At 33.6% G+C, this 26497-nt stretch overlaps 1 protein-coding gene across 1 annotated transcript in view; it reads left to right on the top strand.

Annotated features, from left to right (window-relative positions):
• Nucleotides 1–26497, top strand: part of FSTL5 (follistatin like 5) — a 667318-nt gene that overhangs the window by 568130 nt on the left and 72691 nt on the right. Inside the window, exon 12 of the mRNA XM_074376817.1 lies at nt 6771–6889. Within this exon, the coding sequence (XP_074232918.1) occupies nt 6771–6889 (119 nt within the window). The remainder of the gene's footprint in view (nt 1–6770; nt 6890–26497) is intronic.

Below are 26497 nucleotides of genomic sequence, written 5' to 3'. Positions count from 1 at the left end.
CTCTTCTACAATATTTTTATGACCTTGTAGTCGACTATAACCTAATGCAGCATTTTCTAACACTTAGTAGACAACAGTTTGGGTCTATGTTATACATTCTGACAATAATAAGTGTTTTGGTTTGCATAAGCACTGAATTAAAGGAATTTAAACCATTTTACTCACTGCAGGATTAAGCTGAGCTTTTCAATATACTAATTTCAAACTCCAAGAAGAGATGTAGGGTGGTTCTTTATTAACATAGTATTTCTAATTTTATTATCACACACAAATACTTTGATAATATCTATATACTCAATACTGAACTGAAGCTAGTTTGAGAAATATTGGCTTGCTATGACATCTAATGATTTGATAGCAAAAAAAATTCTTCAAATTTATAAAAATTCAGTCTCTTCTATTCTTTGTAAATATTTATGAATCTATTCACACACGTATGTTAGAGAAATTGTTAAAATAAATTACTGTATTAGTTGGACTAATTAACACCAAACAACATAAGATACAAACAGACATGGCAGTGAAAACTTGCAACAGAGTTTACGTGTTACATCATTATCTGATTAGCTTTGTCGTCTATTGCCACCAAAGTGGGGAAAACAGGATATAGAAAGCAGATCAACTGCTAACTCCTTCAGCCTGAGATTTTTCACGTTTTGTTGGCCTGCAGGGGAGGATGGGAAATAAAGAAGAATGACTTACATAAACCTCTTGTATAGTTATTTTTAGGGAAAAAAAGTGCTAAGATTCTTGGGACCAGATTACTGTATCACTGCAATATTGGAGGATTATTTATAATGAAAAAAGGGAGTTTTCAGAGAGTAAGCCGTCTAAATTCATGAGACTTAGAGAGTCATAGCACTGGGTGAGGCAGAGACCAGGCCTTCTAATAGATAAACATGATGCCGAGGATATTGTGACCAAGCTGTCAGTTTTTTCACTCGCAGGTTTGCTAACTTCTCTGCTAAAAATGAATGCCAATTTCAAATTTTCATGCTTTATTACATAAAAAATATTTTCTAATCGAAGAAGGAATCTGATAAGAGATATACATTTGCAGATACATGTGTCTACACACACATATGCACATATACATAATTATACATATGAGTCACCTCATTTTTTAAAATTTTATTTATTTGGGGGGGAGATAATTAGGTTTATTTATTTTATGTATTTACTTTTTTTGTTGTTTTGGGGGGATGTAATTAGGTTTATTTATTTTTATTTTTTTTTAATGGTGGTACTGGGGATTGAACCCAGGACCTCGTGCATGCTAAGCATGCACTCTTCCACTGAGCTATACCCTCCCCTCACCTAATATTAATTACATAGCAAACAAATACCCTATTATTTATAAACTTTGCTATTTTGATATTAATTGTGAAATTAATCATGCAGTTTTTTAAAACATAACTTTGGAAGTTCAGAAAATTGTATTCCAACTCAAAAGGACTTTTTTAAAGTTTTATTTTCTATTAAAGTGTAGTTGATTTATAATATTGGTTTTAGATGTATGGCAAAGTGATTCAGTTATACACATACATACATATATACATATATTTTCATATTCTTTTCCATTATGACCTATTATAAGAAACTGAATATAGTTCCTTGTGCTAGATAGTAGGCTCTTGTTGTTTACCTATTTTATATACAGTAGTGTGTATATGTTAATTCCAGACTCCTAATTTACCCCTCCCCCACCCTTTCCCCTTTGGTAACCAGTTTGCTTTCTGTGTCTAAAGGACTAGTTTTAGATGACATCACTCTGATCAATATGTGTGGTGCTCAGATAATACCTACCTCCTAAATTAATAGTTCCTAATAAAGAACTTGACATAATTTCTCCTAAAAGAACTTCTAGCAAGAATGAAAGAATAGGTCAGTCTTGTTTTAGTTGAACATAATGAAAGGGCTCACTGAGGTGTGTTGGTGTGGTCTTGCTCTGTGTGTGAAAACATTTCAGCTCAAGGAAGAAAAGTGGGAACTTCATCCCAAATCTCTCCCTGCTGAGTTATTCAAAGTGAGAAATGCTATGTAGACCATCTATTTTTGCCTATATTTTTCTTTAGCTAAAAAAAGAGTTCTTATATATTAAAAAAAAAAAAAGTAAGTTTAGGATCACTTGAAAGGGAAAAGACTAATATTATATCAAACAATGAAGGACTTTATTTAACACCAAACTTATTAAGTTATCTTTCTTTAGTTACCAAATCACTGCATAGTAGGATTATAATTTGCTACTGATCATAATTTAAATGCTAACGTCACAGTAATTTAAAGTCAGAGGAAGACAAACATCACCACAGAATACTTTTGTTATTGACTTAAATATTCATCCAATAATTCATACATTAACCAAATTTTATTGTTGATATAAATTATGAAATTATAGAATATTTGTATTATATAGTACATAATACAATTGTATTTCTCATACACTATTATCCTGAGCATTTTCTTTTTCTCAGTCTTTCAGGCAGTTAAAGACGCAGTATCGATCAAAAAAATCTTCTGGGTAATACTTCTCTCTTGTGAGGCTGTGAGTGATTCTTGCATATGCCCTCTCTATATAGAAAGGAAAACAAAGCAGAAAAAGGTTCACAAGAAACAAACAAATTATGGATCACTTTCTTGTGCCACTGTACTTCGTTAGGTTAACAATCGACCTGGGAAAGACAAAGTACTTGTGTCTGTCTTCACCAGGGGATGAAAAAAGACAAAACAGCACACAGTCCCAATTGTCACTGTGACTCAAGTGACAAAGCTTTTACTCAATCAAGAGCTTTTGTAACAAACTGCCGTATAAAGCATTAATGAGGAGAGAATTGTAATTGAAATCTACAGGGTTATCAGACTTTTGGGGACTCAGAAGCTTTTTACACTCTTCAAATTTATCAACAAGTCACAGAACTCTGGTTTATGTAGGTTATTTCCGTGGACTCTATATTTACCATGTTAGAAATTGAAGCAGAAAAATTAAAATATGTATTTACTAATTTATTAAAAATAATCATAAAAACCCATTATATGCAGCCATTAATAACAGATTATTTTTAAGTAATATTAACAAAAACGATGTGGCAACACACTGCTGTGGATTTTGCAAATCCTTTTAATAGCTGGCTGAATAAAACACGCTGGGTTACTATATCTGCTTCTGTACTGAAATGTTGTGATATAACTCACAACATCATATATCATGGAGCCTGCCGAGAACTTCCCTCGACATTTGGAAGAATCTAATTTGTGAGACTGAGAGAGAAAAATGCAAATGACACCTCAGCATTATTATGGAAGTAACTTTGACTTTGCAGATCCCTGGAAAGGATCGACTACGAGAACTGCCTAGCTAGAAAATCCAGTTGCATTTTTAGCAGGCTCGTGAATTCATGAACTTGATCGCACAGAAAACTGAAATGTGCTGGTCGCGCATCTCACAGTGTAGATTTCAGGAAGTCATGAGGACAGGAATCATGTTCTGGTGATATCACCATATTTTTTCCCACTGATGTTTCAAAGAGGAGATAATGTCAATCATAAAAATACTGACAGTTGCTATTTCTTGAACTCTTCATATGTGCCAGTCACTCTGCTCCATGTTTTACTTTCTCCATCTCATTTACTTCTTACAACAGCTGCACAAGTCTAATTGTTATCCCCCAATTTGAGATGGAGAAATTATGACACAGACTGAATAACTTTCCCACGGTCTAACAATAAGTTACATAGCCGTGATTTGCCTCTGAGCAGACTGAACCCAGAGAACAGAGTTTCTCTCTTTGTTATAGTCTCCCCTATCCAAAACAAAAAAAGGGTTAGGACATGGAAACTTGATAGTTACAATGAACATATACAAATATGTCACTGCTTTCTTTATAAATAAAGTTAATGAATGCCCCAAAGTGAAAATCAGCATGCATCTTCAATTACGACTATCTTCAGTATCAGGTAATTTATGTCATTCTGTGCCTAGTACATTCTAAACAAATGTATATGTGTATAAATTATAGCAGCAGGTGAAAAATAACCTCTGCATAATATATTCAAATTATAAATTCTGCTGCTAAAACCTAAATGATAAGGGAGGAACAAAATATGTACAACAAAAAAGATGGCAAAATATACCTAATATTTTGGGTGGAAAAGAGAGGAACTCAGATATTTCTGGAGGTATAGTAAAGTTTTATTTCATAGCACAGTGGTTGATACATAATTGTTCATTTTATATTATTATTTTAACATATATTTATACCTGTGTGTTGGCATTACTATTTCATAAACACTGAAGAGTTATATTCCCACTAAAAACAATAAAATGCAAAGGGAAACTAAACTTGCATAATGATATCGGTATTTTTTTCAATAATTTGTAACCTGCAAAGTAGTTTGTACTTTGTAAAAACGCTGATGTATAGTTCACATTTGAAAAGGCAAGAAGGTAGACTTTTAGTTATGGAAGTGATTTGGATGGATTAAGTGAGTTTTAGAGGAAAATACAGTTGAGAAATGTCATCAGTGCAAAAATACAGTGGAATCCCACTGACCTGCTGTGTCCAGAATATGGTAAAGTAACCTAATAAAAGTGTCCAAAGGAGGAAGGGCAGGAGGTACTTCAAGAAACTTTGCAAATAGTCTGGGTTTAGAGTAGTTGTCAGGTTCAAACACATTCAGACTGACTGTGGAGCAGAACTGTGAAGCAGCTGAAGGAAGGTAGAGGCACGTTCATTAAAAAATGTTAAGAGCTTTGTAATAATCATCAAGCATAGTACATAACTGACACAACTGAAAAATAGACACCACATTACAACTGGCTTATGCTCATAAGTTTCGACAGCCAGTAATGTTAATTTCCAAGTCATTGATACGTAGCCCATGTCAACCTTCAGTTAACGTTTACATGGAAACTTACTGATACAGATCATTTTTTTGATAAAAACTAATAATTTTGGTAAGTTTCATCCCTTGGGTATGAAGTTTATATTTCTGTATGCACTATGATTATAAATAACAGCTGATAACCATTATATTTTATTTTATGAAAAATATAACTTGAATTTTGTTCTTGCCACTTCTTTTCCTGTTCAGAAATATGTCATCATAATGTTGTGTGCTTTGGAATTAAAATGCATAATTAACTGATAAAGACTGCATGTATTAAAATATGAGTACTGTAAAATATTTATAAAACAACAGTAAGACATGTCAAAACAATCTGGTGTCACTTAAAACATATATACATTATTAGACAGAGTTTCACTCTGTATAAACATCAAAGAAGTCGTAATCATGATCAGATACATTTTCCTCTGAATCGTAAGAACAGATGGACACATTACAAATGGGCAAAACTGGTGACTTTTTAATGAACTAGGAATATATTTAGCACACATGAATACAGCTTAAGTTGAATAAACATGTTCTTGGCAAATCAATAAACTTTTATGATGATTCTCAGGCTTGACTTCTCAAGCTGTTTTCAGTGGAAATAAAAATGAAAAAGAGATGTTTTTAGAAGGGAAACGTTTTCAACCACAATGGGTTGGCTTTTTAAACTACCATGGTTTCAATATAATGATTTATCTATTAAAGAAACGTGCTCTCACTGACTATGTGAGGTATAGTTAGGCTGAATAGACATGCTGGTGCAATTCAGTATACCTGGACGAGGGAGCTACTCAGGGGAGGATCAGAGAAGGAAGGACTACGAGGGGTCAGTCTGAGCATGTTGGAACAAGGCAGGGCAGAGGAAACAAAACGAGCGAGTGTGCAGTCATTTGGGGCTGCTCCCCAGTTACAGACCTCAGTTAACCCCATGGCATTCCAGACGTCTAACTGGTAGCATCCTGCACCCAATAGTGTAGGTTTATAGTGTAAGTGAAATGAATTTCCAAGAGGTCACACACCCAAATATGCAATGTGGAAAAAAAAATATATGACTTAGATGAAATTTTTGTAAGACCTTAAATTTATTCAAAATTTAAAGTGTAGAAAGAGACCCCCAAATCTGCCAGTATGAAAACTGGTATATAAGACCTCTATGTAGGATTCTATTTACAAACATTATCTTAGGAAAATACTTATTCTCCAAAATCTGGGGACTTGGTCTTTTTGCTTCTAAAACTCTTGATATAAACTAAATTCCTACAATGAGTGCTATTTTATTTTCCCTAGGGAACTCTAATAAAAATAGGGTAAATCTGATCCTTTAAAAAGTACTTTCGTTTCTTAATCTACATCTAAATTAAGTAGGGCAGGTAGCAGACATACACTATGTACCAAAGAGTTTATAATTATTTAAAAATAGATGAAACATTTGCTGAATTAAAGAAATCACTGAACTACAGATCAGGGAGATAAAGTAAGAAGTCTACATGGTATCACAGAGTTGCCTCAGTGTATGGTAAAGGTCTCACATGCATTGCTTTATTAACATTACATTGCAGATATTAACCACTATATATAAATATAGATAAAAAACAAATGTCTTCTGTATAGCACAGGAAACCGTATTCAATACCTTGTAATAACCTTTAATGAAAAAGAATGTGAAAACAAATGTATGTCTGTATATGCATGACTGGGACATGATGCTGTACACCAGAAATTGACACATTGTAACCGATTATACTTCAATTAAATGAAAAAAAAAATTACATGACTTTCCAAACTGATCTCCTGCCAGCAATTTGAGGGGCACTGATTTTGGGTTGCAGAAGTTTCTGACAATTTTGTTTTGAACTTCTAAATGTGTTTTTATTCCTAAGGTCTGGGCATCGGGAACATGTTCTATGTTTTTTATGAAGATGGAATCAAAGTGATACAACCCATAGAATGTGAATTTCAGAGGCACATTAAGCCTAGTGAAAAGCTCCTTGGATTTCAGGCAAGTAGTTTAAAAATTCCTTTGTGGTTTTGTGCAGCAGTCTTGTTAAATAGAAAGATATTTTGGAAAGACAGTGAAATCTATACATATTTGAGATGTGTTGGGAGGACAATATTAAAACTGTGATATTGTCTGTTACTCTGTGCAAGTTTAAAATTTGAAGAGGAAAAGAATATATTGCGTGTTCTTTATTACTTGTTTGTAATTAAAATAAAGGCACTAGACGTGAAATACCAAAAGTGAACGCAGCGTAATAACTTCACCTGCTTCTTAATTTAGAATGTCTCCCATTTTGATAAGCACTAGTTACTTTAACAAAATAAAAGAAAATAGCCTGTAATTAATCTGATGGGAAATTGGGGTATATTAGATGCTCTGTAAATGTTGATTCTCTTTTCTTCTTCATCTTATTTTTTCAAGAGGTCTCAACAGAATGAATGATTTAGATTTAGAGGGGAAAATATCAATTTCTTTTTTTATTTACATTTTCTTTCATGGAAATTTTTTTTTCTGTTAAATTTTGGTACAGAATTCAGAAAATAAAAATATCTGACAAAACGACTATTTGAATAGACATACGAGGAACTGTATTTCTGTGCAACATAATAAAAATTATATATATTTTTTATATTTCTATGGCTATAGATATATCTCCACATAAATAAGTGTACACCAAAATATGTAACACTACACATACCCGTGTTACCTATGTGTTCCCACACAAACGCTGGCATGCACCAGACCCCCCAAATAAAATAAGATACTGGTAGACCACAGAATGCAACCCCATCTTGGTACTCATCTTTAAGGTTGGCATGGCCACAAGATATGAGCAAAATAGGTATTTAATGCCCGAGTTTAGACCCTTTATTTCCAGCTCCTGTTTCCAGCCTCCCAGTAGCCAGTGTTGTCAGAGATTGACATATGGAGACAACACTTTGCACCTTAAAACCATGCCCTAGAATGAGATGAAGGAAAAAATATTGTGAAGGTGAGATAAAATAGGCTAGCTTCCCTCCAGACATTCTTTAGGACAAAGACTCTAATACCACTTATTTTAAATAATGGAAATAATTTAACTCCATGTGTCTACAAATGTTCAAAACAAATGAAACCATTTTTAATTTAAAAAAATATTTCACTTATGGGCTAAATTACTAAATATTCATTACCGTGTTTGTTAAGCTCTAGTTTAACAAGTACAAAAATATTTTAAATTGTACCTGCAATTTTGTTTCACTTTGCAGTCATATCACATCAGTGCTGACTAAATCCATTTTGAGTAAGGTGTGTGTGTGTGTATGTAAATAAATAAATGCATATTAAATATAAATATTTGCATCTGATAAAGCAAGCCATTCAATTTTATAGCCCATTTATATTTTTTATAAAAGCATAACGGATGAGAAATTTGGGCTAACACGGATATCGGAGATGTGGCATTAAAATGATTATTTAAATCAAAGCAAAAGCATTTTTCAACAGAATGTTCCACTCTGATTCCTACAGGGTCAGCAGTGTTGTAGCTAACTATTTGGAATCTAAAGCTGAAAAAGCAAGGAAAAATTGATGTGATAGTTTTGTGACTTGTCCAGACAATAGGGATGTGAAGTTTACTTACCTGAATTTCTCTCTTTAAGACCTTTGAATACTTAGACTTCCTTCTAAAACAACGGAAATAGAAATTGTATAGAATTATGTTGATGTATTTCTCTCTCATTATATATCTGAGTATATATAGTGATAAGTGATATACATACATATATATATATATATATAAATTATGTACACTTTCCTATAAAAAATTAAAAATTGGAGCGATGGAAACCAGACATCAGTGATGACAGCCTTAACTCAGCTCCTTCAGCCTGAGAAACCTGATCCACACGTGTACATCAGGAGTGACAAAGCAGGGATCATTACTTACTGAGAACTAATTTACCACATCAGATTTTTCAAAGCACAGCCCCTGGAAATTTTACAATTATCCAATATATGGGATTATGCTAAAAATGCATACTGTGAAATAAAAAGAAATAGAAGGATAGAAAGTCATCATTCTTGAATTATATAAAACAAAAATGTACAAAAAATTTTATATGCTAATGGAAAAGCAAGCAGAAAGAGTACGAAAAATCAGGTTTGCATTTTTAAGAAGAGAGAAACTATCAAATACTGTGTGTGTGTTTTAAATGTATGACATTTCTAATTTTTGGATGTTGAAATTAAAATGCAAGAACATTTCAGCTGATGAATATATTTGCTAAAGCACTGAGAATGGTATAAAGAATGGTGAATTTGGCTAAAACTATGTCCTGTTTATAATTGTTAAATGCAGAATATAAAGGCATTTGTTTATACTAAAAAAGAAAGATCTATTTCTTATGTAATTATTATAGTCCATATGTATGAAGTAAAAGCTAGAGTAGATAAACTTTTATTTCATATTGCAGTTATCTTGTTATTGCTTAATGTGAAATGAGCTTAAATAATTGAAATGCATGCAGATACTTTCATGATCCACAAGTATTCAGTGGTAGAAATAAGAAATTGATGGCATTACGCTTTGAGAATATATGTTGAACTAAATAATTATTTGCTATATGAAGCTATTTTGTTTTCTATTTAAACACAAGAAGACGTTAATTTTAGAGTGTGTAGGTTATTTGGTGCTACATTCCACTAGATTTGCATTTCTAGTTATAAAATAGTTTCATGAGAAAATTGTTGAGTATTATGCCAGGAGAACTTATTTCTCCCGAGAAATAGAACCAGTAGGATTACTACCTGCATCTGTATCTATATCTCTCTGTCATCATCTCTGTCTCCATCTCCTTACTTTAAGGAATCGGCTTTGGTGACAGTGGGTGGCGTATCACATGTGAAATTCGCAGGGCAGGACAGCCAGCTGGAAATTCACATACGAGCTGATGTTCAGTCTGGAATCCAAAAGCCACAGATTAGGCCAGCAGACTGTTGACGCAGGTGGATATTGTAGCCTTGAGTCTGATGTCTGCAGGCAGACAGGAAACTCAAGCAGATTTCTATGTGGAAATGTTGACACAGAATTCCTTCTGTGGGAAACCTCACTGTTAAATCTTAAGGCCTTCAACTGATTGTATGAGGCCCACCCATGTTATGGGGGGTGATCTGTCTTACTTAAAGCAAACTGATTGGAAATGTTAATCACCTCCACAAACACATTTACTACAATATGAAGACAAGTGCTTGACCAAACAGCTGGACACCATAGCCTCATCATAGCCTAGTTGACAGAAATCAACCATCTCATCTTACTCTTTTAGTCAAGGCTTTGATAAGTATTTGAATTTCCAGTGTGCTTAGTATGGTGCCTTACACATGGAAGGTAGTCAGTAACCTTTGCTAAATGAATTTAATGAAAATTCCATTGCTTAGAGCCTTGGGTTATCCATTCTTTTCTGCACTGTTTGAGTTTAAAGATGTATACATCTAATTTCCTCCTTACCTTAATATTTCTCCTTATTCTACAATGACCACAAAACAGTGTCCTTCTTTTCATGTGTTTGTGAAAAACGTTTCATAGAATAATTCATCATTGAATTGTTTCAGGGTAAACATAACCTCCTGGGTCTATTAATTCAAGATCACAGGGTCAAAATATAGCATAAAGATGCTCAGTCTAAGACAGTTGGGAGTTCTATTATAGAAAAAAAATCTAATCCTTCTGGATTTTAGAAGATAAGTCTCTTGAGTGTGAGTCATGGAAATGAGTCTTTTGGAATCATTTTTTCCCACAGAAAGGGATTAAACAGATATAATATTTTTCAAAGTCACTGTTGGTATCGAGAGGACAGTAGTGCAATTCCCAGTGTAACTCATTGGCCAATAACATTCAGATAAAACTTAAATATTTAGAATATGGAATCTTTCATCAAACCTCTCAGAAAATGCTGTTTGCTGGCTCTAAATAAAAATTCAATTTTGGTGCAATGTCAGATTACATCAGGTTTCAGCTTTCGCTAGTGAGTTGGTGAAGATTCATAGAACATGCTTTTAGTTATAATTTGATCTTTATTCTTCCCTCTTTTTTTTTTTTTTTTTTTTTGGTTATGTAGCCTAATTAGATAGGATTCTTGCTATTTTCATCCTGCTTGTACGCATGATTTCATCCTGTCACCGCCAGTATGAACTTCAGGCAAAGAGAATTCTATCCCACGCTTACGAATTCGGAACTCAAACTGAAATGGGTTTAGAAAAATGTTTAAATTACAAGTTCAAGGATGACACACTTCCCCAAGATGACCAACTTTTTTGCTCTTCTGGTTTTCAAGGGATTTGTCATCCATATCTACAACTCTCTCAGTTTTTAATACTTTGTCCTTAGGTTACTTCTGTGTTTATTTAATACACGTCCACCTGCTGTTCTCCACACACACCATCCTGTTATTTTTTTCCTTCATAGGGACTAAAAGAGCTTCAAAGAAAATCACGCAAATCTCATCATGAGTAGGTCTTATATTTTAAGACTAGAAGATTCTATTCCTGGTTTTAATGCAACTTAAATGGTGCTAACTTCAGAGGAGCCCATTTTCTATAGAAAGTGTGATATGAGTCACTCTTAAAATGTCTGTTTTCTAGGCTTGGGATTTCCACATGAGAAAATCACCTGGCCTTTACACATAAATACGATTAGTACTACATTAGAATGAAATTTGTACACAGAAATAGGTTGACCATAGTGTCCACAATACTTAGCTAGACATCTATCAAAATTCATCAAATTGTACATCTGATATACATGTAGTTTACTGTACAGGAATCATACCACTATAAAGGTGTCTTTAAAAAAAATTCAAAACTACAACAACAACAAAAGAAACTGAAACTGAGATTAGAAATGAGGAAACACAGCTTCCTCGTTTCTCTCTCTGCTGGTGCCCCCTCTCCCAGCAGCGCGGCCTTCAGGGCACTTCTCCATCCCCTTGGTAATAACTCGAATTCCCTTGTCAGCATTCCCTTCTGTTTCTAATCCAATTACTACTTCTTCAAACTCTATCCATAAAAATAAATGTTAAAACACCTGCCCCTTTGTATCATGCAGACAATTCATTTCCCCAGAAAGCCATGGAGCAAACTTCTGACTCAGTACCACTGTATTTTTCAGAAAAGTAATCAAAATGTTTCCCCCTTACTCTTTTGTCAGTGGGTCTCTATTCAAACAAGGCTTAATTTCCACAGAGTTAGAGAATGATAAAAAACTAACGCTTTCGTCCCTTTTCGGTTATGTGATACCCTGCAAAGAGCTTCCCAAAGAGAGTAATGTAAATTACCTCTAACTCTGCCTTTAGAAGATTATTCTGTAGATGTTAAAAGAAATAAATTTATGGTATTGGCCTTTGAAGCCCTGGATTTAAAGAGGCCCTTGAATCTTTCATTAAACATCACACTCTTGTGAAACTGTCATGTTGTGCTTCTGATATATTTGAAGTATGCAAGCCTAACATTGGGGAACAGGTGGGGAGCATCTATACCGTACAACAGCATGTTTTAAAGAATTATTCATTTAAATGGAGGTACTGGGGATTGAACCGAGGACCTTGTGCATGCTAGGCACATGCTCTACCATTGAGCAATTATCTACCCCCAGCCCCGACTCTGAGCTCTGCAACAGCATTTTAATGGAGTCATAGAACATGTTAACTGGGTCAAGTAGTTTTATCTAAGATAGCATATTAAGTCTTCAAAAGAGGATTGATAAGAATCAGTCAAGTTACTTGGATAAATGTGAGCAGAATATGTATGTGTCTCAATCTATTGGCCATCACTTTAAAATCTTTTTTTAATGTGAGATATAAGGATTCACTGTATACATGTAAGAGTACATTTTATGTACTTTAAAGAGAAATGTGCTTATAATAATTTGACCTTTCAATAGAAACCTTTCAAGAATAAAATTGAAGAGTTTAACACAAAAGTTATTCCTACAAATATCTTTAAATACAAAATTATTTTACTTGAGACTTACAAAATCACGTAAGTCCACTATGTGGCTCTTAGCCTGCAGTTTCTGGTCTAAGATTTAGTTTTATTTTCAAAAAGGTAGCTGTTGACTTTTTCAAATAATAGATTTGCATGGTAAAAATAAAGTAATACAAAAAAAATTAGATAAAAAGTAGTCATTTCTTACTCCCTGCGTTTCTATCTCCAGTCTGACTTCATGCATCCAGTTACATTTAATCACTTTATGTGCTCAGAAATGATATTTCTTGAATTATCAATATTAGATATTTTCTATTGGTGTTCCTCTCTGAAAGATGATAATTTTGCTTACACAATTCTTAAGAATTCTTAATTTTTCTTCCTTCTAAATACATTGAAAACTGCATAATTATTGTAATGTTTTTGAGGGTTAGGTTCATAATTTTAATGATTTATTTAAATCTTAGTATTTTTCTTGAAATCTCATAATATTTCTATTTAATTTTAATAGTCTGACCTCTTGTTTGATTTCTCATTGCTTACATTTACTATTTCAACAATAGTTGTCAAAACTGTAATTTAACACTGAAGGCTTGTCATTGCCTTGGTATCTTTTTCATATTTTGATAGGTCATCAATCTCAGTGGGAATTATTTGACAGATGTTACAGGAAGGAAAACAATACAGTAAATGAATGCCTTCAATTTTATTTTATCAAAGAAAATATTTAATATTGGATTGCTAAACATTTTTTAAACTGCTGAAAGCTTACAATGACAGTTTTGCATTTCTCCATATACTTTATCACATAATGATTTTATGTTTCCTATGTGGAAATTTAAGATACAGCTCTATAATAAGAATGCCAAGAAAGAGGGGATGGTATAGCTCAGTGGTAGAGCACATGCTTAGCATGCATGAGGTCCTGGGTTCAATCCCTGGTAACTCTATTAAAATGAATTAGTCAATTATTAAATTAAATTAATTAAAAAAAGAATGATAAGAAAAACAAAACTTAAACCTCAAAATTAGTGTTCATCCCTTTACTACTTAAGCTGCTAATTTTTGCCCATCAAAACTCTTCTTTTTTCCTAATTCAGTAACTGATTTTCAAATTTTTATTAAGGCATTTTTTTAAAGATATATTATGGATTGTTTAGCAAATTAACGGCAAAAGCTGAAACTTATCTAGGACTTGCAAGCAACTAGGCGTCTGCTCCATTCTGTCTTAAATCCCACCTGTACGGCTTGAACGAAGATGTAATATGAGGCACTGTGGAGTGACATGCCCACTGGCAGCTAAGAAGTTGCCTGAATCACCACCCAGTGAGTGTTATTTCCGGAATCGGATCTAGTTACTCTCTCCAAAGCGTTCTTTCTTCCGTCCTGAAAAAGACGTCAGTCCTATCTCACCTCTATTTTAGGAAGAAAAAAATATTCCTTGTGATAAGAGCGGAAGAAAATGAGCTTAGCATATTTAACAATCCGTATACTAGCATCATTTTTTATTAAAAAAGTAGCTCTTTAAAGTATAAGTTTCAAAATACAGTTATTTATGAGTATGATTTTGCAAAACTGTATCTTATGTCTGATAGTTCTCTTTTGAAATTATTTAGAAAACTTAAAAGATGCAATAAAATAATAGCATATCAAATTGTATAATCAGTATACGTTTAAAGGATTTGCACTGAACTAAATCACAGGGGTCGTTTTGCTGATTTTTACTCCATAATGTCTTCGTTTTATTATTAAAGAATTTTTCTAGAATGCAAATCAGATTTGTTAGTGAAAAGAGATAAGCCTAAATATAATTCTGTGGGCAATGTAATAAAGATACAGTTTTAAAGAGAAAGGACAGGAGAAATGTAACTTTCATCTGTATTGTCCTACCTATAAAGAAGTCAGGTACAGAGCCAAATTATTCTTTTAATGTAACATGTATTTCTAAAGGCTTACAAAATATGATTTTAAAATGGGTGAATTTTCATGGTTTTTATTTAGTGGATACAAACATAGTAAAATACAAGTGTGTATGAATTATCTGGGCAGGATCCTCTCATGACATACCTGTACGAAATAGAATATAAGATCATTTACAATAATAATAATGAACCAGTAAATAATATAAGTCATACTAAAACAATTTTTAAAGAGTGTTGACCTGAAAGATAAAGTTTAATGATCCTCAGTGTAGGCATTCCAATGTGGAACACGTTTACATGTGAATTACAATACAGTTTAAAAGTACACATGCATATAATTATCCTCTAAACAGCTTTATAATTTTTGAAGATGAATCTATCACATTTCAGAATAATTTTTTTCCAGTCAATAATAGTCTTGAAAAAGCAAGTAAGCCTGTCTTCCATATAAGGCTTCCGGGGCTGGACAATACAGTAAGATGAGGAACTCCCATCAGAATGACACTTTGCCATCTGCATTGCGAGATTATGATCTTCAGGAAAAAAGTTCAGCTCCTAAATGATATTACACTGTGTTGAACAAATGTAGATAATTCAACAATCATAAAATTGCTTCAATTTATGCTTTTAAATCAACATTTTTTTTAAACAGTTCCAAGACAGATTTAGACATTCACAGGGAGAGATTTCATACACATGCTTAGGAAGGAGGGAGTCCATAAAACCTTTTCTTTCTCCTAAACTAATGTCCCCAAAAAGAGAAACCTGTAAAACACGTGTCACCAAAACTGATGTATCATTACCAAAAGAAAGAGACAATTATTTAAAGAAGGGAAGGCAAATTTACGTATTTTCTGATATTACGTCATTCAAATTATTTGACCTTGTTCCTGAAAACTTTGGTTTCTCTTTATCCTACAGATTTATAACAGTAAGAAATAATTTAATTTACTCCATTTTAATATAAAAATTTCAAAGCATTGAGGAATAGAATTCTACATGAAATCCCTTCAAGTTTAAGGATAATTTCATTAACGTGGCGTAACGTGATCCCCAACACTAAACCTCAAGCTTTGTACTTCAATCCGATCCTGCAAATTCATTTCTTTGCCTGCCTGATAATCCATTTCATAGGTATTATTTACAAAATCTGTATTAGCTATAGTAATATGATCAGAACGCAGATAAGTGAAATCTGTTGAAATAAAATTTCTTGTTTTTAAAATACATTTTAAATGAATCTGTTTGCATTAATTTATCGTCAAGCATCAAGGTGAATAAATACGAACAGATTCTTCTTTTTGGTTCTTCAAGAAGCAGCAAATTTAAGGACTGGAAGTTATAAAGAGGCAGATTTAAGCTCAGTACCCAAGATTTAAAGGACTACCTTATAAAAAATCTCTCTCTTTTCAAAGTTTTTTAAAAAGGCTAGATATCCAGCTGTCAGAAAAAATTGTAGAGGGGGATATATACACTTTGGGTATTGAAACCAATGTCTTAACTATAAGAGTCTGTTAATCAATAGTTGAAAGGGATCATTTAAACAGATCTTCTCTATTGTTACTTAAAGAAACTAGAGTACAGAAGGTATTTGAAAGAAGTGACCTACATCTTCCCAAGATGCCACAGTGTTCATTGTGATGTCATAATTATAATGAACTTTTCAACATTTTAGAGAGATTTACATACTAAAGCCCATGCTTTTTTTTTCTTTTTATGTTCAGTTAACATCATGTGTTATCTACTAAGAAAGAAAATGATTTTTCCTCTCCATCTAACCAACTTACTAATTGTGCTTTGTTAAACAAAGTTACAAAAGAGTACCATTCTTCCTGTACAAATCAAGTCATCACATTGGGGAACAAAATTCACAAACACAACTAATTCTTTAATTCCAACTAGCCACACTGCCATTTAATTGAGTTGATACACCATGAACCTTGTGGGTCCATATAATTTACATTTTCTTATATTTGCCATAATTGTCTATTTTATTGCTTAATGTTAGTTTTTAGTTCAAGACTTTGCCAAATTCTATTTACTAGTTCTTGGACCTAAAGTGAAACCTATGGTCTTGGTTTTAATTTGGTCTCCCCACTATTTAGATGTATGGTTTCCCCAACAGACATGAAGTCTCTGTTCCTGGGATTCTCAGTGCTCACTGACACTTAGACCAATTCCTAACTGGGATTCTGGCTCGTTTAAAAGAACCAGGAGAACCAAGACACAAATCATCCAGTCCTGCATTTACCAAATGTCGAGAGTTTTCTTCTCTTATGTTCTGTAGACATTTGAAATTTAACACTCTACAAATTTATTTTTAAATTCACTCTTCACCCTCTCAAAATGATACCATCAAAAAGTCTGCAAATGACAAGTGTTGGCAAGGATGTGGAGAAAAGGGAACCCTTGTACACTGTTGGTAGAAACATAAATCGCTGCAGCCACTGTGGAAACCAGTGCGGAGGTTGCTCAAAAAACTAAAAATAGAACTACCATATGAACTACCAATGCTGAGTGTATATCCAAAGAACACAAAAACACTAATTCAAATATATATATGCACGTCTATCTTCGTTGTAGCATTATTTACAATTGCCAAGATCTGAAAGCAACCCAAGTGTCCATCAATAGATGACTGGATAGAGAAGATGTGGTATCTCTATATATAATGGAGTATTACTCAGCCATAAAGATGAATGAAATCTTGCCATTTGCAACAATGTGGGTGGACCTAACACTATATTTTTATAAATCGGTAAAACATTTTCTGTTTAAGCAGAGTCGAATTAATTCAGACAGCTTTGAATTATTTTTCTTTTATGAAAACAATGGAAAAGTCCTAATTTAATACTCTCAATTTCTGGAGAAGGAAATGAGAAAAGTCGAATAATTAGCCTAGTGTCACAGAACTGACAAATGATAAAAAGGAAAAAAATTCTAACCACATATGCAACCATCACTGTATGTTTAAAATAACTCACTGAAATTCTTAACTATCCACAGCAAACTCTCCAAAACATTTTGGGAAATTGAGGAAAACGTTTGTGTGAAGAATGTGTAGACTATTACAGTTTTTGTGAAATGTTAGCTCATGGAGAATTTTCTACATGAAAATACCAAGTGGCATTTATTGATCATTTGACCTTTTCAAACATGATTACATTTAACCGACATAATAATACAACATGAAAGGTAATATTATTATACCAGTGGGGTAAACAAAACTTAAAAGGAGTATTTACACAGCTAATGTAAGTAGTAAAACTGGATTACATTTAAGTCTGGTTGATCTCAAAGCCTGTTTATTATTATTTTTTTAACTCTGCCTGCTTTTTTTTTTTTTTAAACTCTCTTTAGTACATTATTTTTGAAAAGAAACCAGCCCTCGGTTTATGATAGTGTAATGTTATCAACTCAATTTTTATGATAATACTTGAAGAAATTAAAGACATTCTCCTTATGTTAAAAGGAAGGATGAAAATTTCTACAATATAATCTTTGTACTTTGATATCCTGGAATCAGTATCATGCTACCTGACAGTTTTCTATGATATGCAGATTGAGGCAAATCAGGCCCTAAATTACCATGACTACTTATGTTTTGACTAATATGAACTAGACAGTTTATGACATTTTAATAAATTAAATGGAAACTAGAATTAGATAAATTGAATATATCTAATTGTAGGAAAAAGCAGCTGTATCACTGGATTAGAAGCACTGATCTCAATTAAAAATCAATAAAAGTACTTTAACCTCATTGCCTTTTAAAAAAAATGGACCAGTAAGGGAGATAGCCATTGATACCAAATTATTTAATATGTTATTATTATAAGATGGAGTGCTTTTTTTAAATCTTGCTTTGCAAGATTTAAAAGAATACATTATACCTAGTGTATACAAAATAGCTCAACCTTGAATATATATGTTTCCACATGATTATAAAAATAAACTGGGATTCCCAACCTACACATTCCAGTCCAGTACATTGTTTCATTGTTTCATTTCCTTCATTCATGATAAACTGAACAAACCCTCATTGAGAATTATTTACATTCTATTGTGTTTGATAAAGTGGACACTATCTTTTCAAATATTTCATTATTCACTTTTCTATTTATCTAAATAGACTCAGATTATAAGAGTTTTGGATTTAAAAAATAAAAGCTATTTCAAAGAGAGAGAGAAAGCTAGAAAAGAAAAGAAAGCTAAAAATCAGTGCTTCTTAAACCATATGTGGGAAACAATCACCTTGGCTTTTGTTCAATCTATTTTTTTTTTTTTTAATCATTAGGTAGCTTCCATCCCATGAAACCCTCCAGGCAAGTTTAGACCAAGCTGATCTAAACCCTATTCAAGGAGACAGGTCCACTGATTATGCTCATGGATATGATAGCAATATTAAATTGTTATCAAATATTTTAAGTGTTGTTTTTACTGGACTACCATATTTAATATCCAGTTAATTGAGAAAGAAATATTGAATAACAAATTAAGTGGATCCCGTGCTTCAGAAGTTAAGGCATCTCGTATACCAAAAGTATTACATTCAGACAATGCATTGATAGACTAATGATCAAAAATAGGCTATCTAAGAGCTAAATGTAGCATGATTTTTTTAAATAGTGGGTTTTTTTTTTAAAGAAAATCTCAATGTTTTTATTTTTAATGGTGGTGATGACAGAATCTTAGCTACACATTTTATTTTGCTTATGGTATGAAAGCTTTCTCCTGACTGATCTAGGACTGGTTTATTCATGTCAAGTCAGGGATCCAAACTCAAATGGTCATAGGGTTGGTCAAGTTAAAATAGAAGAGGAAAGTTGTCACGTAGGGCCAGAGTAAGCCCATCGCTGAATGGAAGACAACCCTTGATCTTTGCCAGAAGAAGCAACAGGGGACGGTGGCACATGCAGTGGCCTAGTAACAGTTTTTTTCAATTTTGACAATTATTTTCAATTTCTATTCTATTTCTAAGCTTGGTGACAAATGATATTCCAAGTAGCAGCCATCCACGCACCACATTTTGAAGGCTGCTCTAGAATTCTGTTTCTCAGTGATTCTAAATGACATGACATTCTAGAGTTTAGCGTCATGATTGAGAACTACCCACTTTTTGATTCTCCCCTTTTATCTGTGCTATGACACGTGACACCTAAACGTGTATTTAGTGAAGAAACACTGCACTTTCGCCAGTGTGTTTGAAGGTGTAGAACTGTCGGAAGAACAAAGTCTAGCATTTTAGGTGAGAACAGTAGTACATGATTAAAGGCCCAATTACGTGGCACCAAATATAAATGCTATGAAAATTCCGACAAGGAGAAAATTAATAAGACCCATGGTAATTAAGGATGAGTCATCTAGGTGTTGGAAATATGGCTGCCGAGTGTAGATTAATAAGAATTTGATTAATAAAATATGTGATGTGCTCTTTATTCACTATGGAAAATCCATGTGTTTTATGAAATTTTGATGAGAACACTAGCTGGGGAAGAGGCCATTTGCTGGAGAACAATGAAGATTACAGTTATATATTTTGAGAAAGATTTTTTTAAAATTTCTTTTTGCAAAAGCCCTCTTCTGTCCCCAATTCTCAATTACTGCCAAGGGAGAGGACTCTCCTGCCAGTCTCAGGAACCTGATTGGTAGAGAAGCAGAAAAGTAACATAATGAGAACTACCAAAACCAGTGAGAGAACCAGGTTTCCATCTTACAAGTTTGCAAGTGTAGATTTTTATCAAACATCAAACCGTCTCTCTCCTTTATTGACTCAACATTAATTTATCAGTAGCTCAGTACATGTCCATATCTCGTATCTGTATCTAGGATGTATATATACCATCCTTGGAGGAACCCACAATGCGGCTTAATTCAGTACCCAAATTGGGAGTATCTGTCTTGGGTCACCTTATTTGTTGCACACTTACCACTGTCTTCTTTGTAATGTGCATGCCGATTTGTTTGCATTCACACCTATGCGGATGACAGAATGCATTTGTCATCCGAATTATGCAGATCAGATATATGAACTTTTCTTTGTATCTTAGAAAACGCTAACCTATCAGTGTTTAATTAGCCTGCCTTTTCAGTGCTTTGGTTCCCTATGTTCCCAGGCCTGGTATTCCGAAGATTAAGTCTACTTTTAAACATTTTTAAATAAAACGTTTTACATGTCAACTATGCTTAGCTTCTCTAGATGGGTTCCTACACTATTATCATTGTCAATTTTATTCTTTCTTATTTCACTACTCCATAGCCTTTCTGTTATTTTCAGAGCTACTTGGTTTTTTAAACTTCTCTAAACTACACCAAACCTTAGCTAGATGGTTTGGATAAGTAATTTCTATTTATCTATAGCACCTATGTAGTTATGTGTCTATCATCGACGTATCTCTGCGTGTGTTCATGAGTGTGTGCTTGGATTCCACCTTTTAAAATATAGTTTATATCGAATTTTAGAATCACTTTCAATACTTCCTTTAGTATAGAATACTTTTGTTTCCGCTATTGTGTCTCTATTTTAAATTGCTCATTGAACAGTTTTTCTGGAAAGAGAGGGAAGGAGGACGGTCTGGTGAATGGTAAAGCCAAAGATGAATTTCTGGTTGTCATCTAGCCATGATAATAATAAGGCAAAGAGAGTGAATGAGCTCTTAAAGGAATTTAATGTCAAAGAAACAGAGCAGAAAAATAAAGTCTGAGGCCTGGCTCTCCTGAAGTCACCTTTAAGGGTACAGAAGATAAAGAAGCTGTTATAGATAGAATTTAATTAACAGGATATTGCCCACTCTGGGCTATATCCTATGAATCAAGATCAGCAAAATTATACTCTGCAAGGTCCAGAGAGAAAATAGTTTTGGCTTTGCTCTCTGTGTGGTCTTTGTCTACCATTCTAGCATGAATGTAGACAGACAATTTATGTTTTTTTCCTTCTAGTTTTAGTGAGATGCGATTGACGTATCACATGGTGTAAGTTTATGATGTACAGAATAATGATTCAACTTACATACATTATGAAATGATCACCACATTAAGTTTAGTGAACATTTGTCATCTCATATAAATAAAAAAAGAAAAGAAAAAATATATTTTCCCTTGTGATGATAATTCTTAGGACTTACTCTCTTAACTTTCATATACACCAGACAGCCTTGTTAAATGTATTTATCATGGTGTACATTACATCTCCTGTACTTATTTCTCATATAACTAGAATTTTGTATCTTTTGACCACCTTCATCTAATTCCATCTCTCCCTACCCCTTGCCTTGAGTAACCACAAATCTGTTCTCTTTCTCTATGAATTTGTTTTTGAAGGATAATTGACCTACAACCCTATGTTAGGTCCTGGTGCACAGCATAGTGATGCAGTATTCCTACACATTACAAAATAACCACCACAATAAGTCTACTTACTGCCTTTTATCATACGAAGATACTACATTGTTATTGACTATATCCCCTGCACTATACATTTCACCCCCGTGACTCATTTATTTTGTAACTGGAAGTTTGTATCTCTTCATCTCCTTCAACTATTTAATGCACTCCCCCACCATCCCCCCTCGCCTCAGGCAAGCAACCCCTTATTTGTTCTCTGTATCTGTGACTTTGTTTCTATTTTGTTATATTTATTCATTTGTTCTGTTTTTGGGGGTCCTACATATAAGTGAAATCATACAGTATTTGTATTTTTCTATCTGACTTATTTCACTTAGCATAATACCCTGTAGGACTATCCATGTTGTTGCGAATGGCAAGATTTCATTCATCTTTATGGTTGAGTAATATTCCATGACATATGTAAAGTACATCTTCTTTGTCCATTCATCTGTCGTTGGGCACTTAAGTTGTTTCCATATCTTGGCTATTGTAAATAATGATGAAATGAATGTAGGGGTGTATATGTTTTTAGAATTAGCACATTTTTGTTTTCTTCAGAAAAATGGCCAGAAGCTATTTTTTGAAGAAGCTTCATACTGTTTCCTACAGTGTCTGCATCAATTTACAATTCTTCCAACTCTTCATGAGAGTTCTCTGTTTTCCACATACTTGTCAACAATTAATATTTGTGTTTTTTTTTAAATGATAGCCATTTTGGCAGGTGGGATATAATGTCTCATTGTGGTTTTAATTTGCATTTCCATGGTGATTAGCGATGTTGATCATCTTTTCATGTGCCTGTTGGCCATCTGTATGTCTTCTTTGGAAAAATGCCTACTTAGATCCTCTGCCCATTTTTTAATTGAGTTGTTTGCTTTTTTGATATTAAGACAGATAATATTTAATGAATGGCTGTAACTGTGTTCCAATAATCCTTTTGTTATGTAAATTTGAATCCCATATAATGTTTACATATCACAACATAATATTCTCCTTTTGATTTATTTTCAACCATTAAAAAATGTCAAAAACATTCTTAGTTCCTGGGCCACATACCAAAATAGGGAGTAGGCTGAATTTGGCTTGGGGCCATTGTTTGTAAATCCTTGCCTTAAAAGTATGATAGATCATTCCAGAAAGAATCACATGTCTGAAACAGCCAACTGTGGCAGAAATTATAACAAGCATTCACTCATATCATGTTTTTATTTCCAAACGTTGTTTTGCATGATCTATTTCACATAATAAGTGTTCAAAAAATGCTTCCCAACAAGAACTAAAGATGAACAATTGGAAATTCTAAGGCCAAGATGTCTTCCGGAAGAGACAGGATCTCGAAAGCCAGTATAAAGTATGAACAATTTAGAGTGAAAGGTCAGGAAATGGAATGAAAGTTCCAAACAGCTGCTCCAAAGTCTAAGGAGAAGTAGATGGGTGGTTGGAAGGAAAGGTGGGTGAATCTGATTCATGTTGCTTTACTGTTTGTTTCTTCAATTACACGGACATGTGCATGTTCAAAGGCACCTGGAGACAGAACTCAGTTATAAATTAAATGTAGACAGATTTTTTCTGAGGGCAAAGGATAGTGGACAAATCAGGATTAGAGAGAAGAGTGGGAGGAAGGAATGAAAACACAGAAACTTGCTGAGTTTGGAGGCAAGGGAGATGGAGGTGCTTGTGATAAATACTGTTCATCCTCACCATGAATGTCACAAGGGGGAATGTGAGGAAGAAGGGGAAGGAAAGATGGGAATTTGGAGATTTGTGGGCCAAGTATTTTTATAGGTAATCAATACAATAAACAAAAATGACCAACTTCCATAGAAGATGAGTATATATATTCATCTATTTGATCTATGACTTCTGTTTAGCAAGGCAGGAAGCATCAACACTATTTTAATTGATAAACCAAAATTTCCATCATTGCTAGTGATGTATCTATTATTCCTTTAAAATTTTGGAACGAGATAATGCATGCACAGGAAACATGCGATGAAATGTGGACATGACCCGAAGGGAGACAGATAAGTTCTCATTATGCATTAGAATTGTCTTTTTATTACGGACTCATCCTCATTAGTTCTAAAACCTTATTAATTCTTTCACTCCAAAGGGTAGCATACATTTCTATAAAAATGATTGAATGATAGATACCCTTTGATATAATTTCTGACAATTTCCCTCATCAGTATGTATTATCTTAATCTTATTTTGCATCTCTGGTATTTTTTTTTTAGTTTCTCTTTCATCCTACTGAATGCCTAATGCATGTGAAAAATGTTCCCCTATTATTCCTATCCTCAGAAATAAATATTAATCTGTGTATCTGAAAAAAGGAGAGTGCTTTTGTAAAATGAGACCTAATAGAGTATAATCAGAAATAATGGCAGAAAGTGAAGCAAAGAAAATTCACAGTGACTGTCAGGAAACTTTTAATGGCTTTGTAAAAATGATTGTGAGTCTGGTCAGGGCCATCTTATGGGGACAGCATACAAATAGGAAATAATTCCCAGCAGCACAATTTATTTTACTGTTCAATAGTTTTGTAGCAAACAAAGGGGTGGAAATTACTCCTGGTTTCAGCCGTTGTTTGCCTAACAATGATCTGTCAGGTCACTCAAACTTTCTGCTAATTTGGCAGGTTTTGTTGGTAGCTTTCACACAACAGCAAAGAATTTGTAAACAATTTCCCCATTTTCAGATCCATTCATCAACCCTCCTCAACTTTTTCACCACCTTTTCATGCCTCTCGAGGACATATTTTATACAGCATTTGATTCTCACAAAAGAGGGCCTTGTCAGAGATGTTCAATATCCTTAGGCAGAAAAATGGACGTAAACAATAATGATTCAGTGAATTGATGAATCAAAGTACAACCCCGTGCTCTGTTCTGGGCATGTGCGGAGGACAGACCTCTGCCTCCGGGTTTGTGCTGCCTCTGAAGGATGCCACAGACACCTCTCAGGATGACCCACTGGTCCTCATCCTGGAATGATTGCTGCACCTTCCATGACATGGGAATTACCTGAAATTACCTGAAACATACACTGCATGTTTAGATTTTATATTTTTTTGCTTGTGTCCTGGAAGCCTGGAACAACTATGCTGTTCTAAGAATTACATGTTCCTGGTGTTTTGGTGAACCTGGTCACTTCTGGACTGGATCTCAAAAATGAGTGGATGCTCCAGGTCCTCTGGAATTTAGACCTGAAGTTTGGAGAAAAAAACAGCAGACCACGTACTGAGCTTCTCATTCCAAAGTGCTCTGGTTTTTATGTTATTTTCCAAATGTTATGCAAACAAGAAAAACAATTATGATGGTTGTGCTGTCTGAGGAGAGTTATTATGGTATTCATTTTAATTATTAAATGCCAAATGTGGTTTATCTGCTGTCAATAGTAGCTTTTAATGAAAAGAAATGCTTAGGTGATGTTGATAATGAAAATTTTGTTGATTTTGTTTCATGAGTATTAAATGCAGATGGTGGATGACATCTCTCCTGGAAAATAAATGTTTTTGTTTGAATTGGAGAAGAGAGTATTCTAATTTAGCTTAAGTGTTACTAACTGGACCTTTAATGTCCTACAATGAAAAAGAATATGAAAAAGAGTGTGTGTGTGTGTATAAATGAATTACTGTGCTATACACCAGAAATTAACACAACATTGTAAATCAACTATGTGTCAATTTAAAAAAAAGGAATTACTAACTGGATACACAAAACAGTGAATTAGACATGATAACTAGCAATCAGTCCTACATTATGAAACAAGTAATACATTGGAATCAGTGTGTATCATACTTTTATCATTATATAAATGTTTATCTTTACACATATATTTTATGCATAGTTCATAAAGTCTCTCTTCTTAGTGATTTTCCTAACTAGAAATAAATTGAAAGAATTACAAAACCAATAGACCAGTGAATAAAAGAAAAACCTGAAGCAAAAATGAGCTAAATGACATTTCTTCGACTTGCAATGTGTCTGCCAGCACGAATCAGAAAGGCTTATGTTTACCTGCAGCATTCACTTATTGAATGTTGAAAGGAGGAAACAGAACTTTTTTTGCCTCATTTATGGCCATCTAAACACAAACTATACAGTATTCAGCCAGAAGGCAGTTCTAGGGTAAAGGAGCAGAAAGAAAAGGGCTTGGGTAGATTAAAAGATTTTGTAAAATTTGACTTTGATACTAAATCAAAAATAAGATAACAGCTCTGAATAACTACCTTATTCTTGTTTTTCTAAGCGTCTGATTCTTCACAAATTAGAAGACTTCTTTAGTCTTGTGCAGTGGATTTGGCAGCTTTTGAAAAGACCATGAATGTGCTAAG

This window comes from Camelus bactrianus, chromosome 2, assembly GCF_048773025.1.
Source record: "Camelus bactrianus isolate YW-2024 breed Bactrian camel chromosome 2, ASM4877302v1, whole genome shotgun sequence".
NCBI classification, from domain to species: Eukaryota; Metazoa; Chordata; class Mammalia; order Artiodactyla; family Camelidae; genus Camelus; species Camelus bactrianus.
Note: the sequence above shows the minus strand (reverse complement) of the source record. Positions and strands in the feature narration are given on the sequence as shown.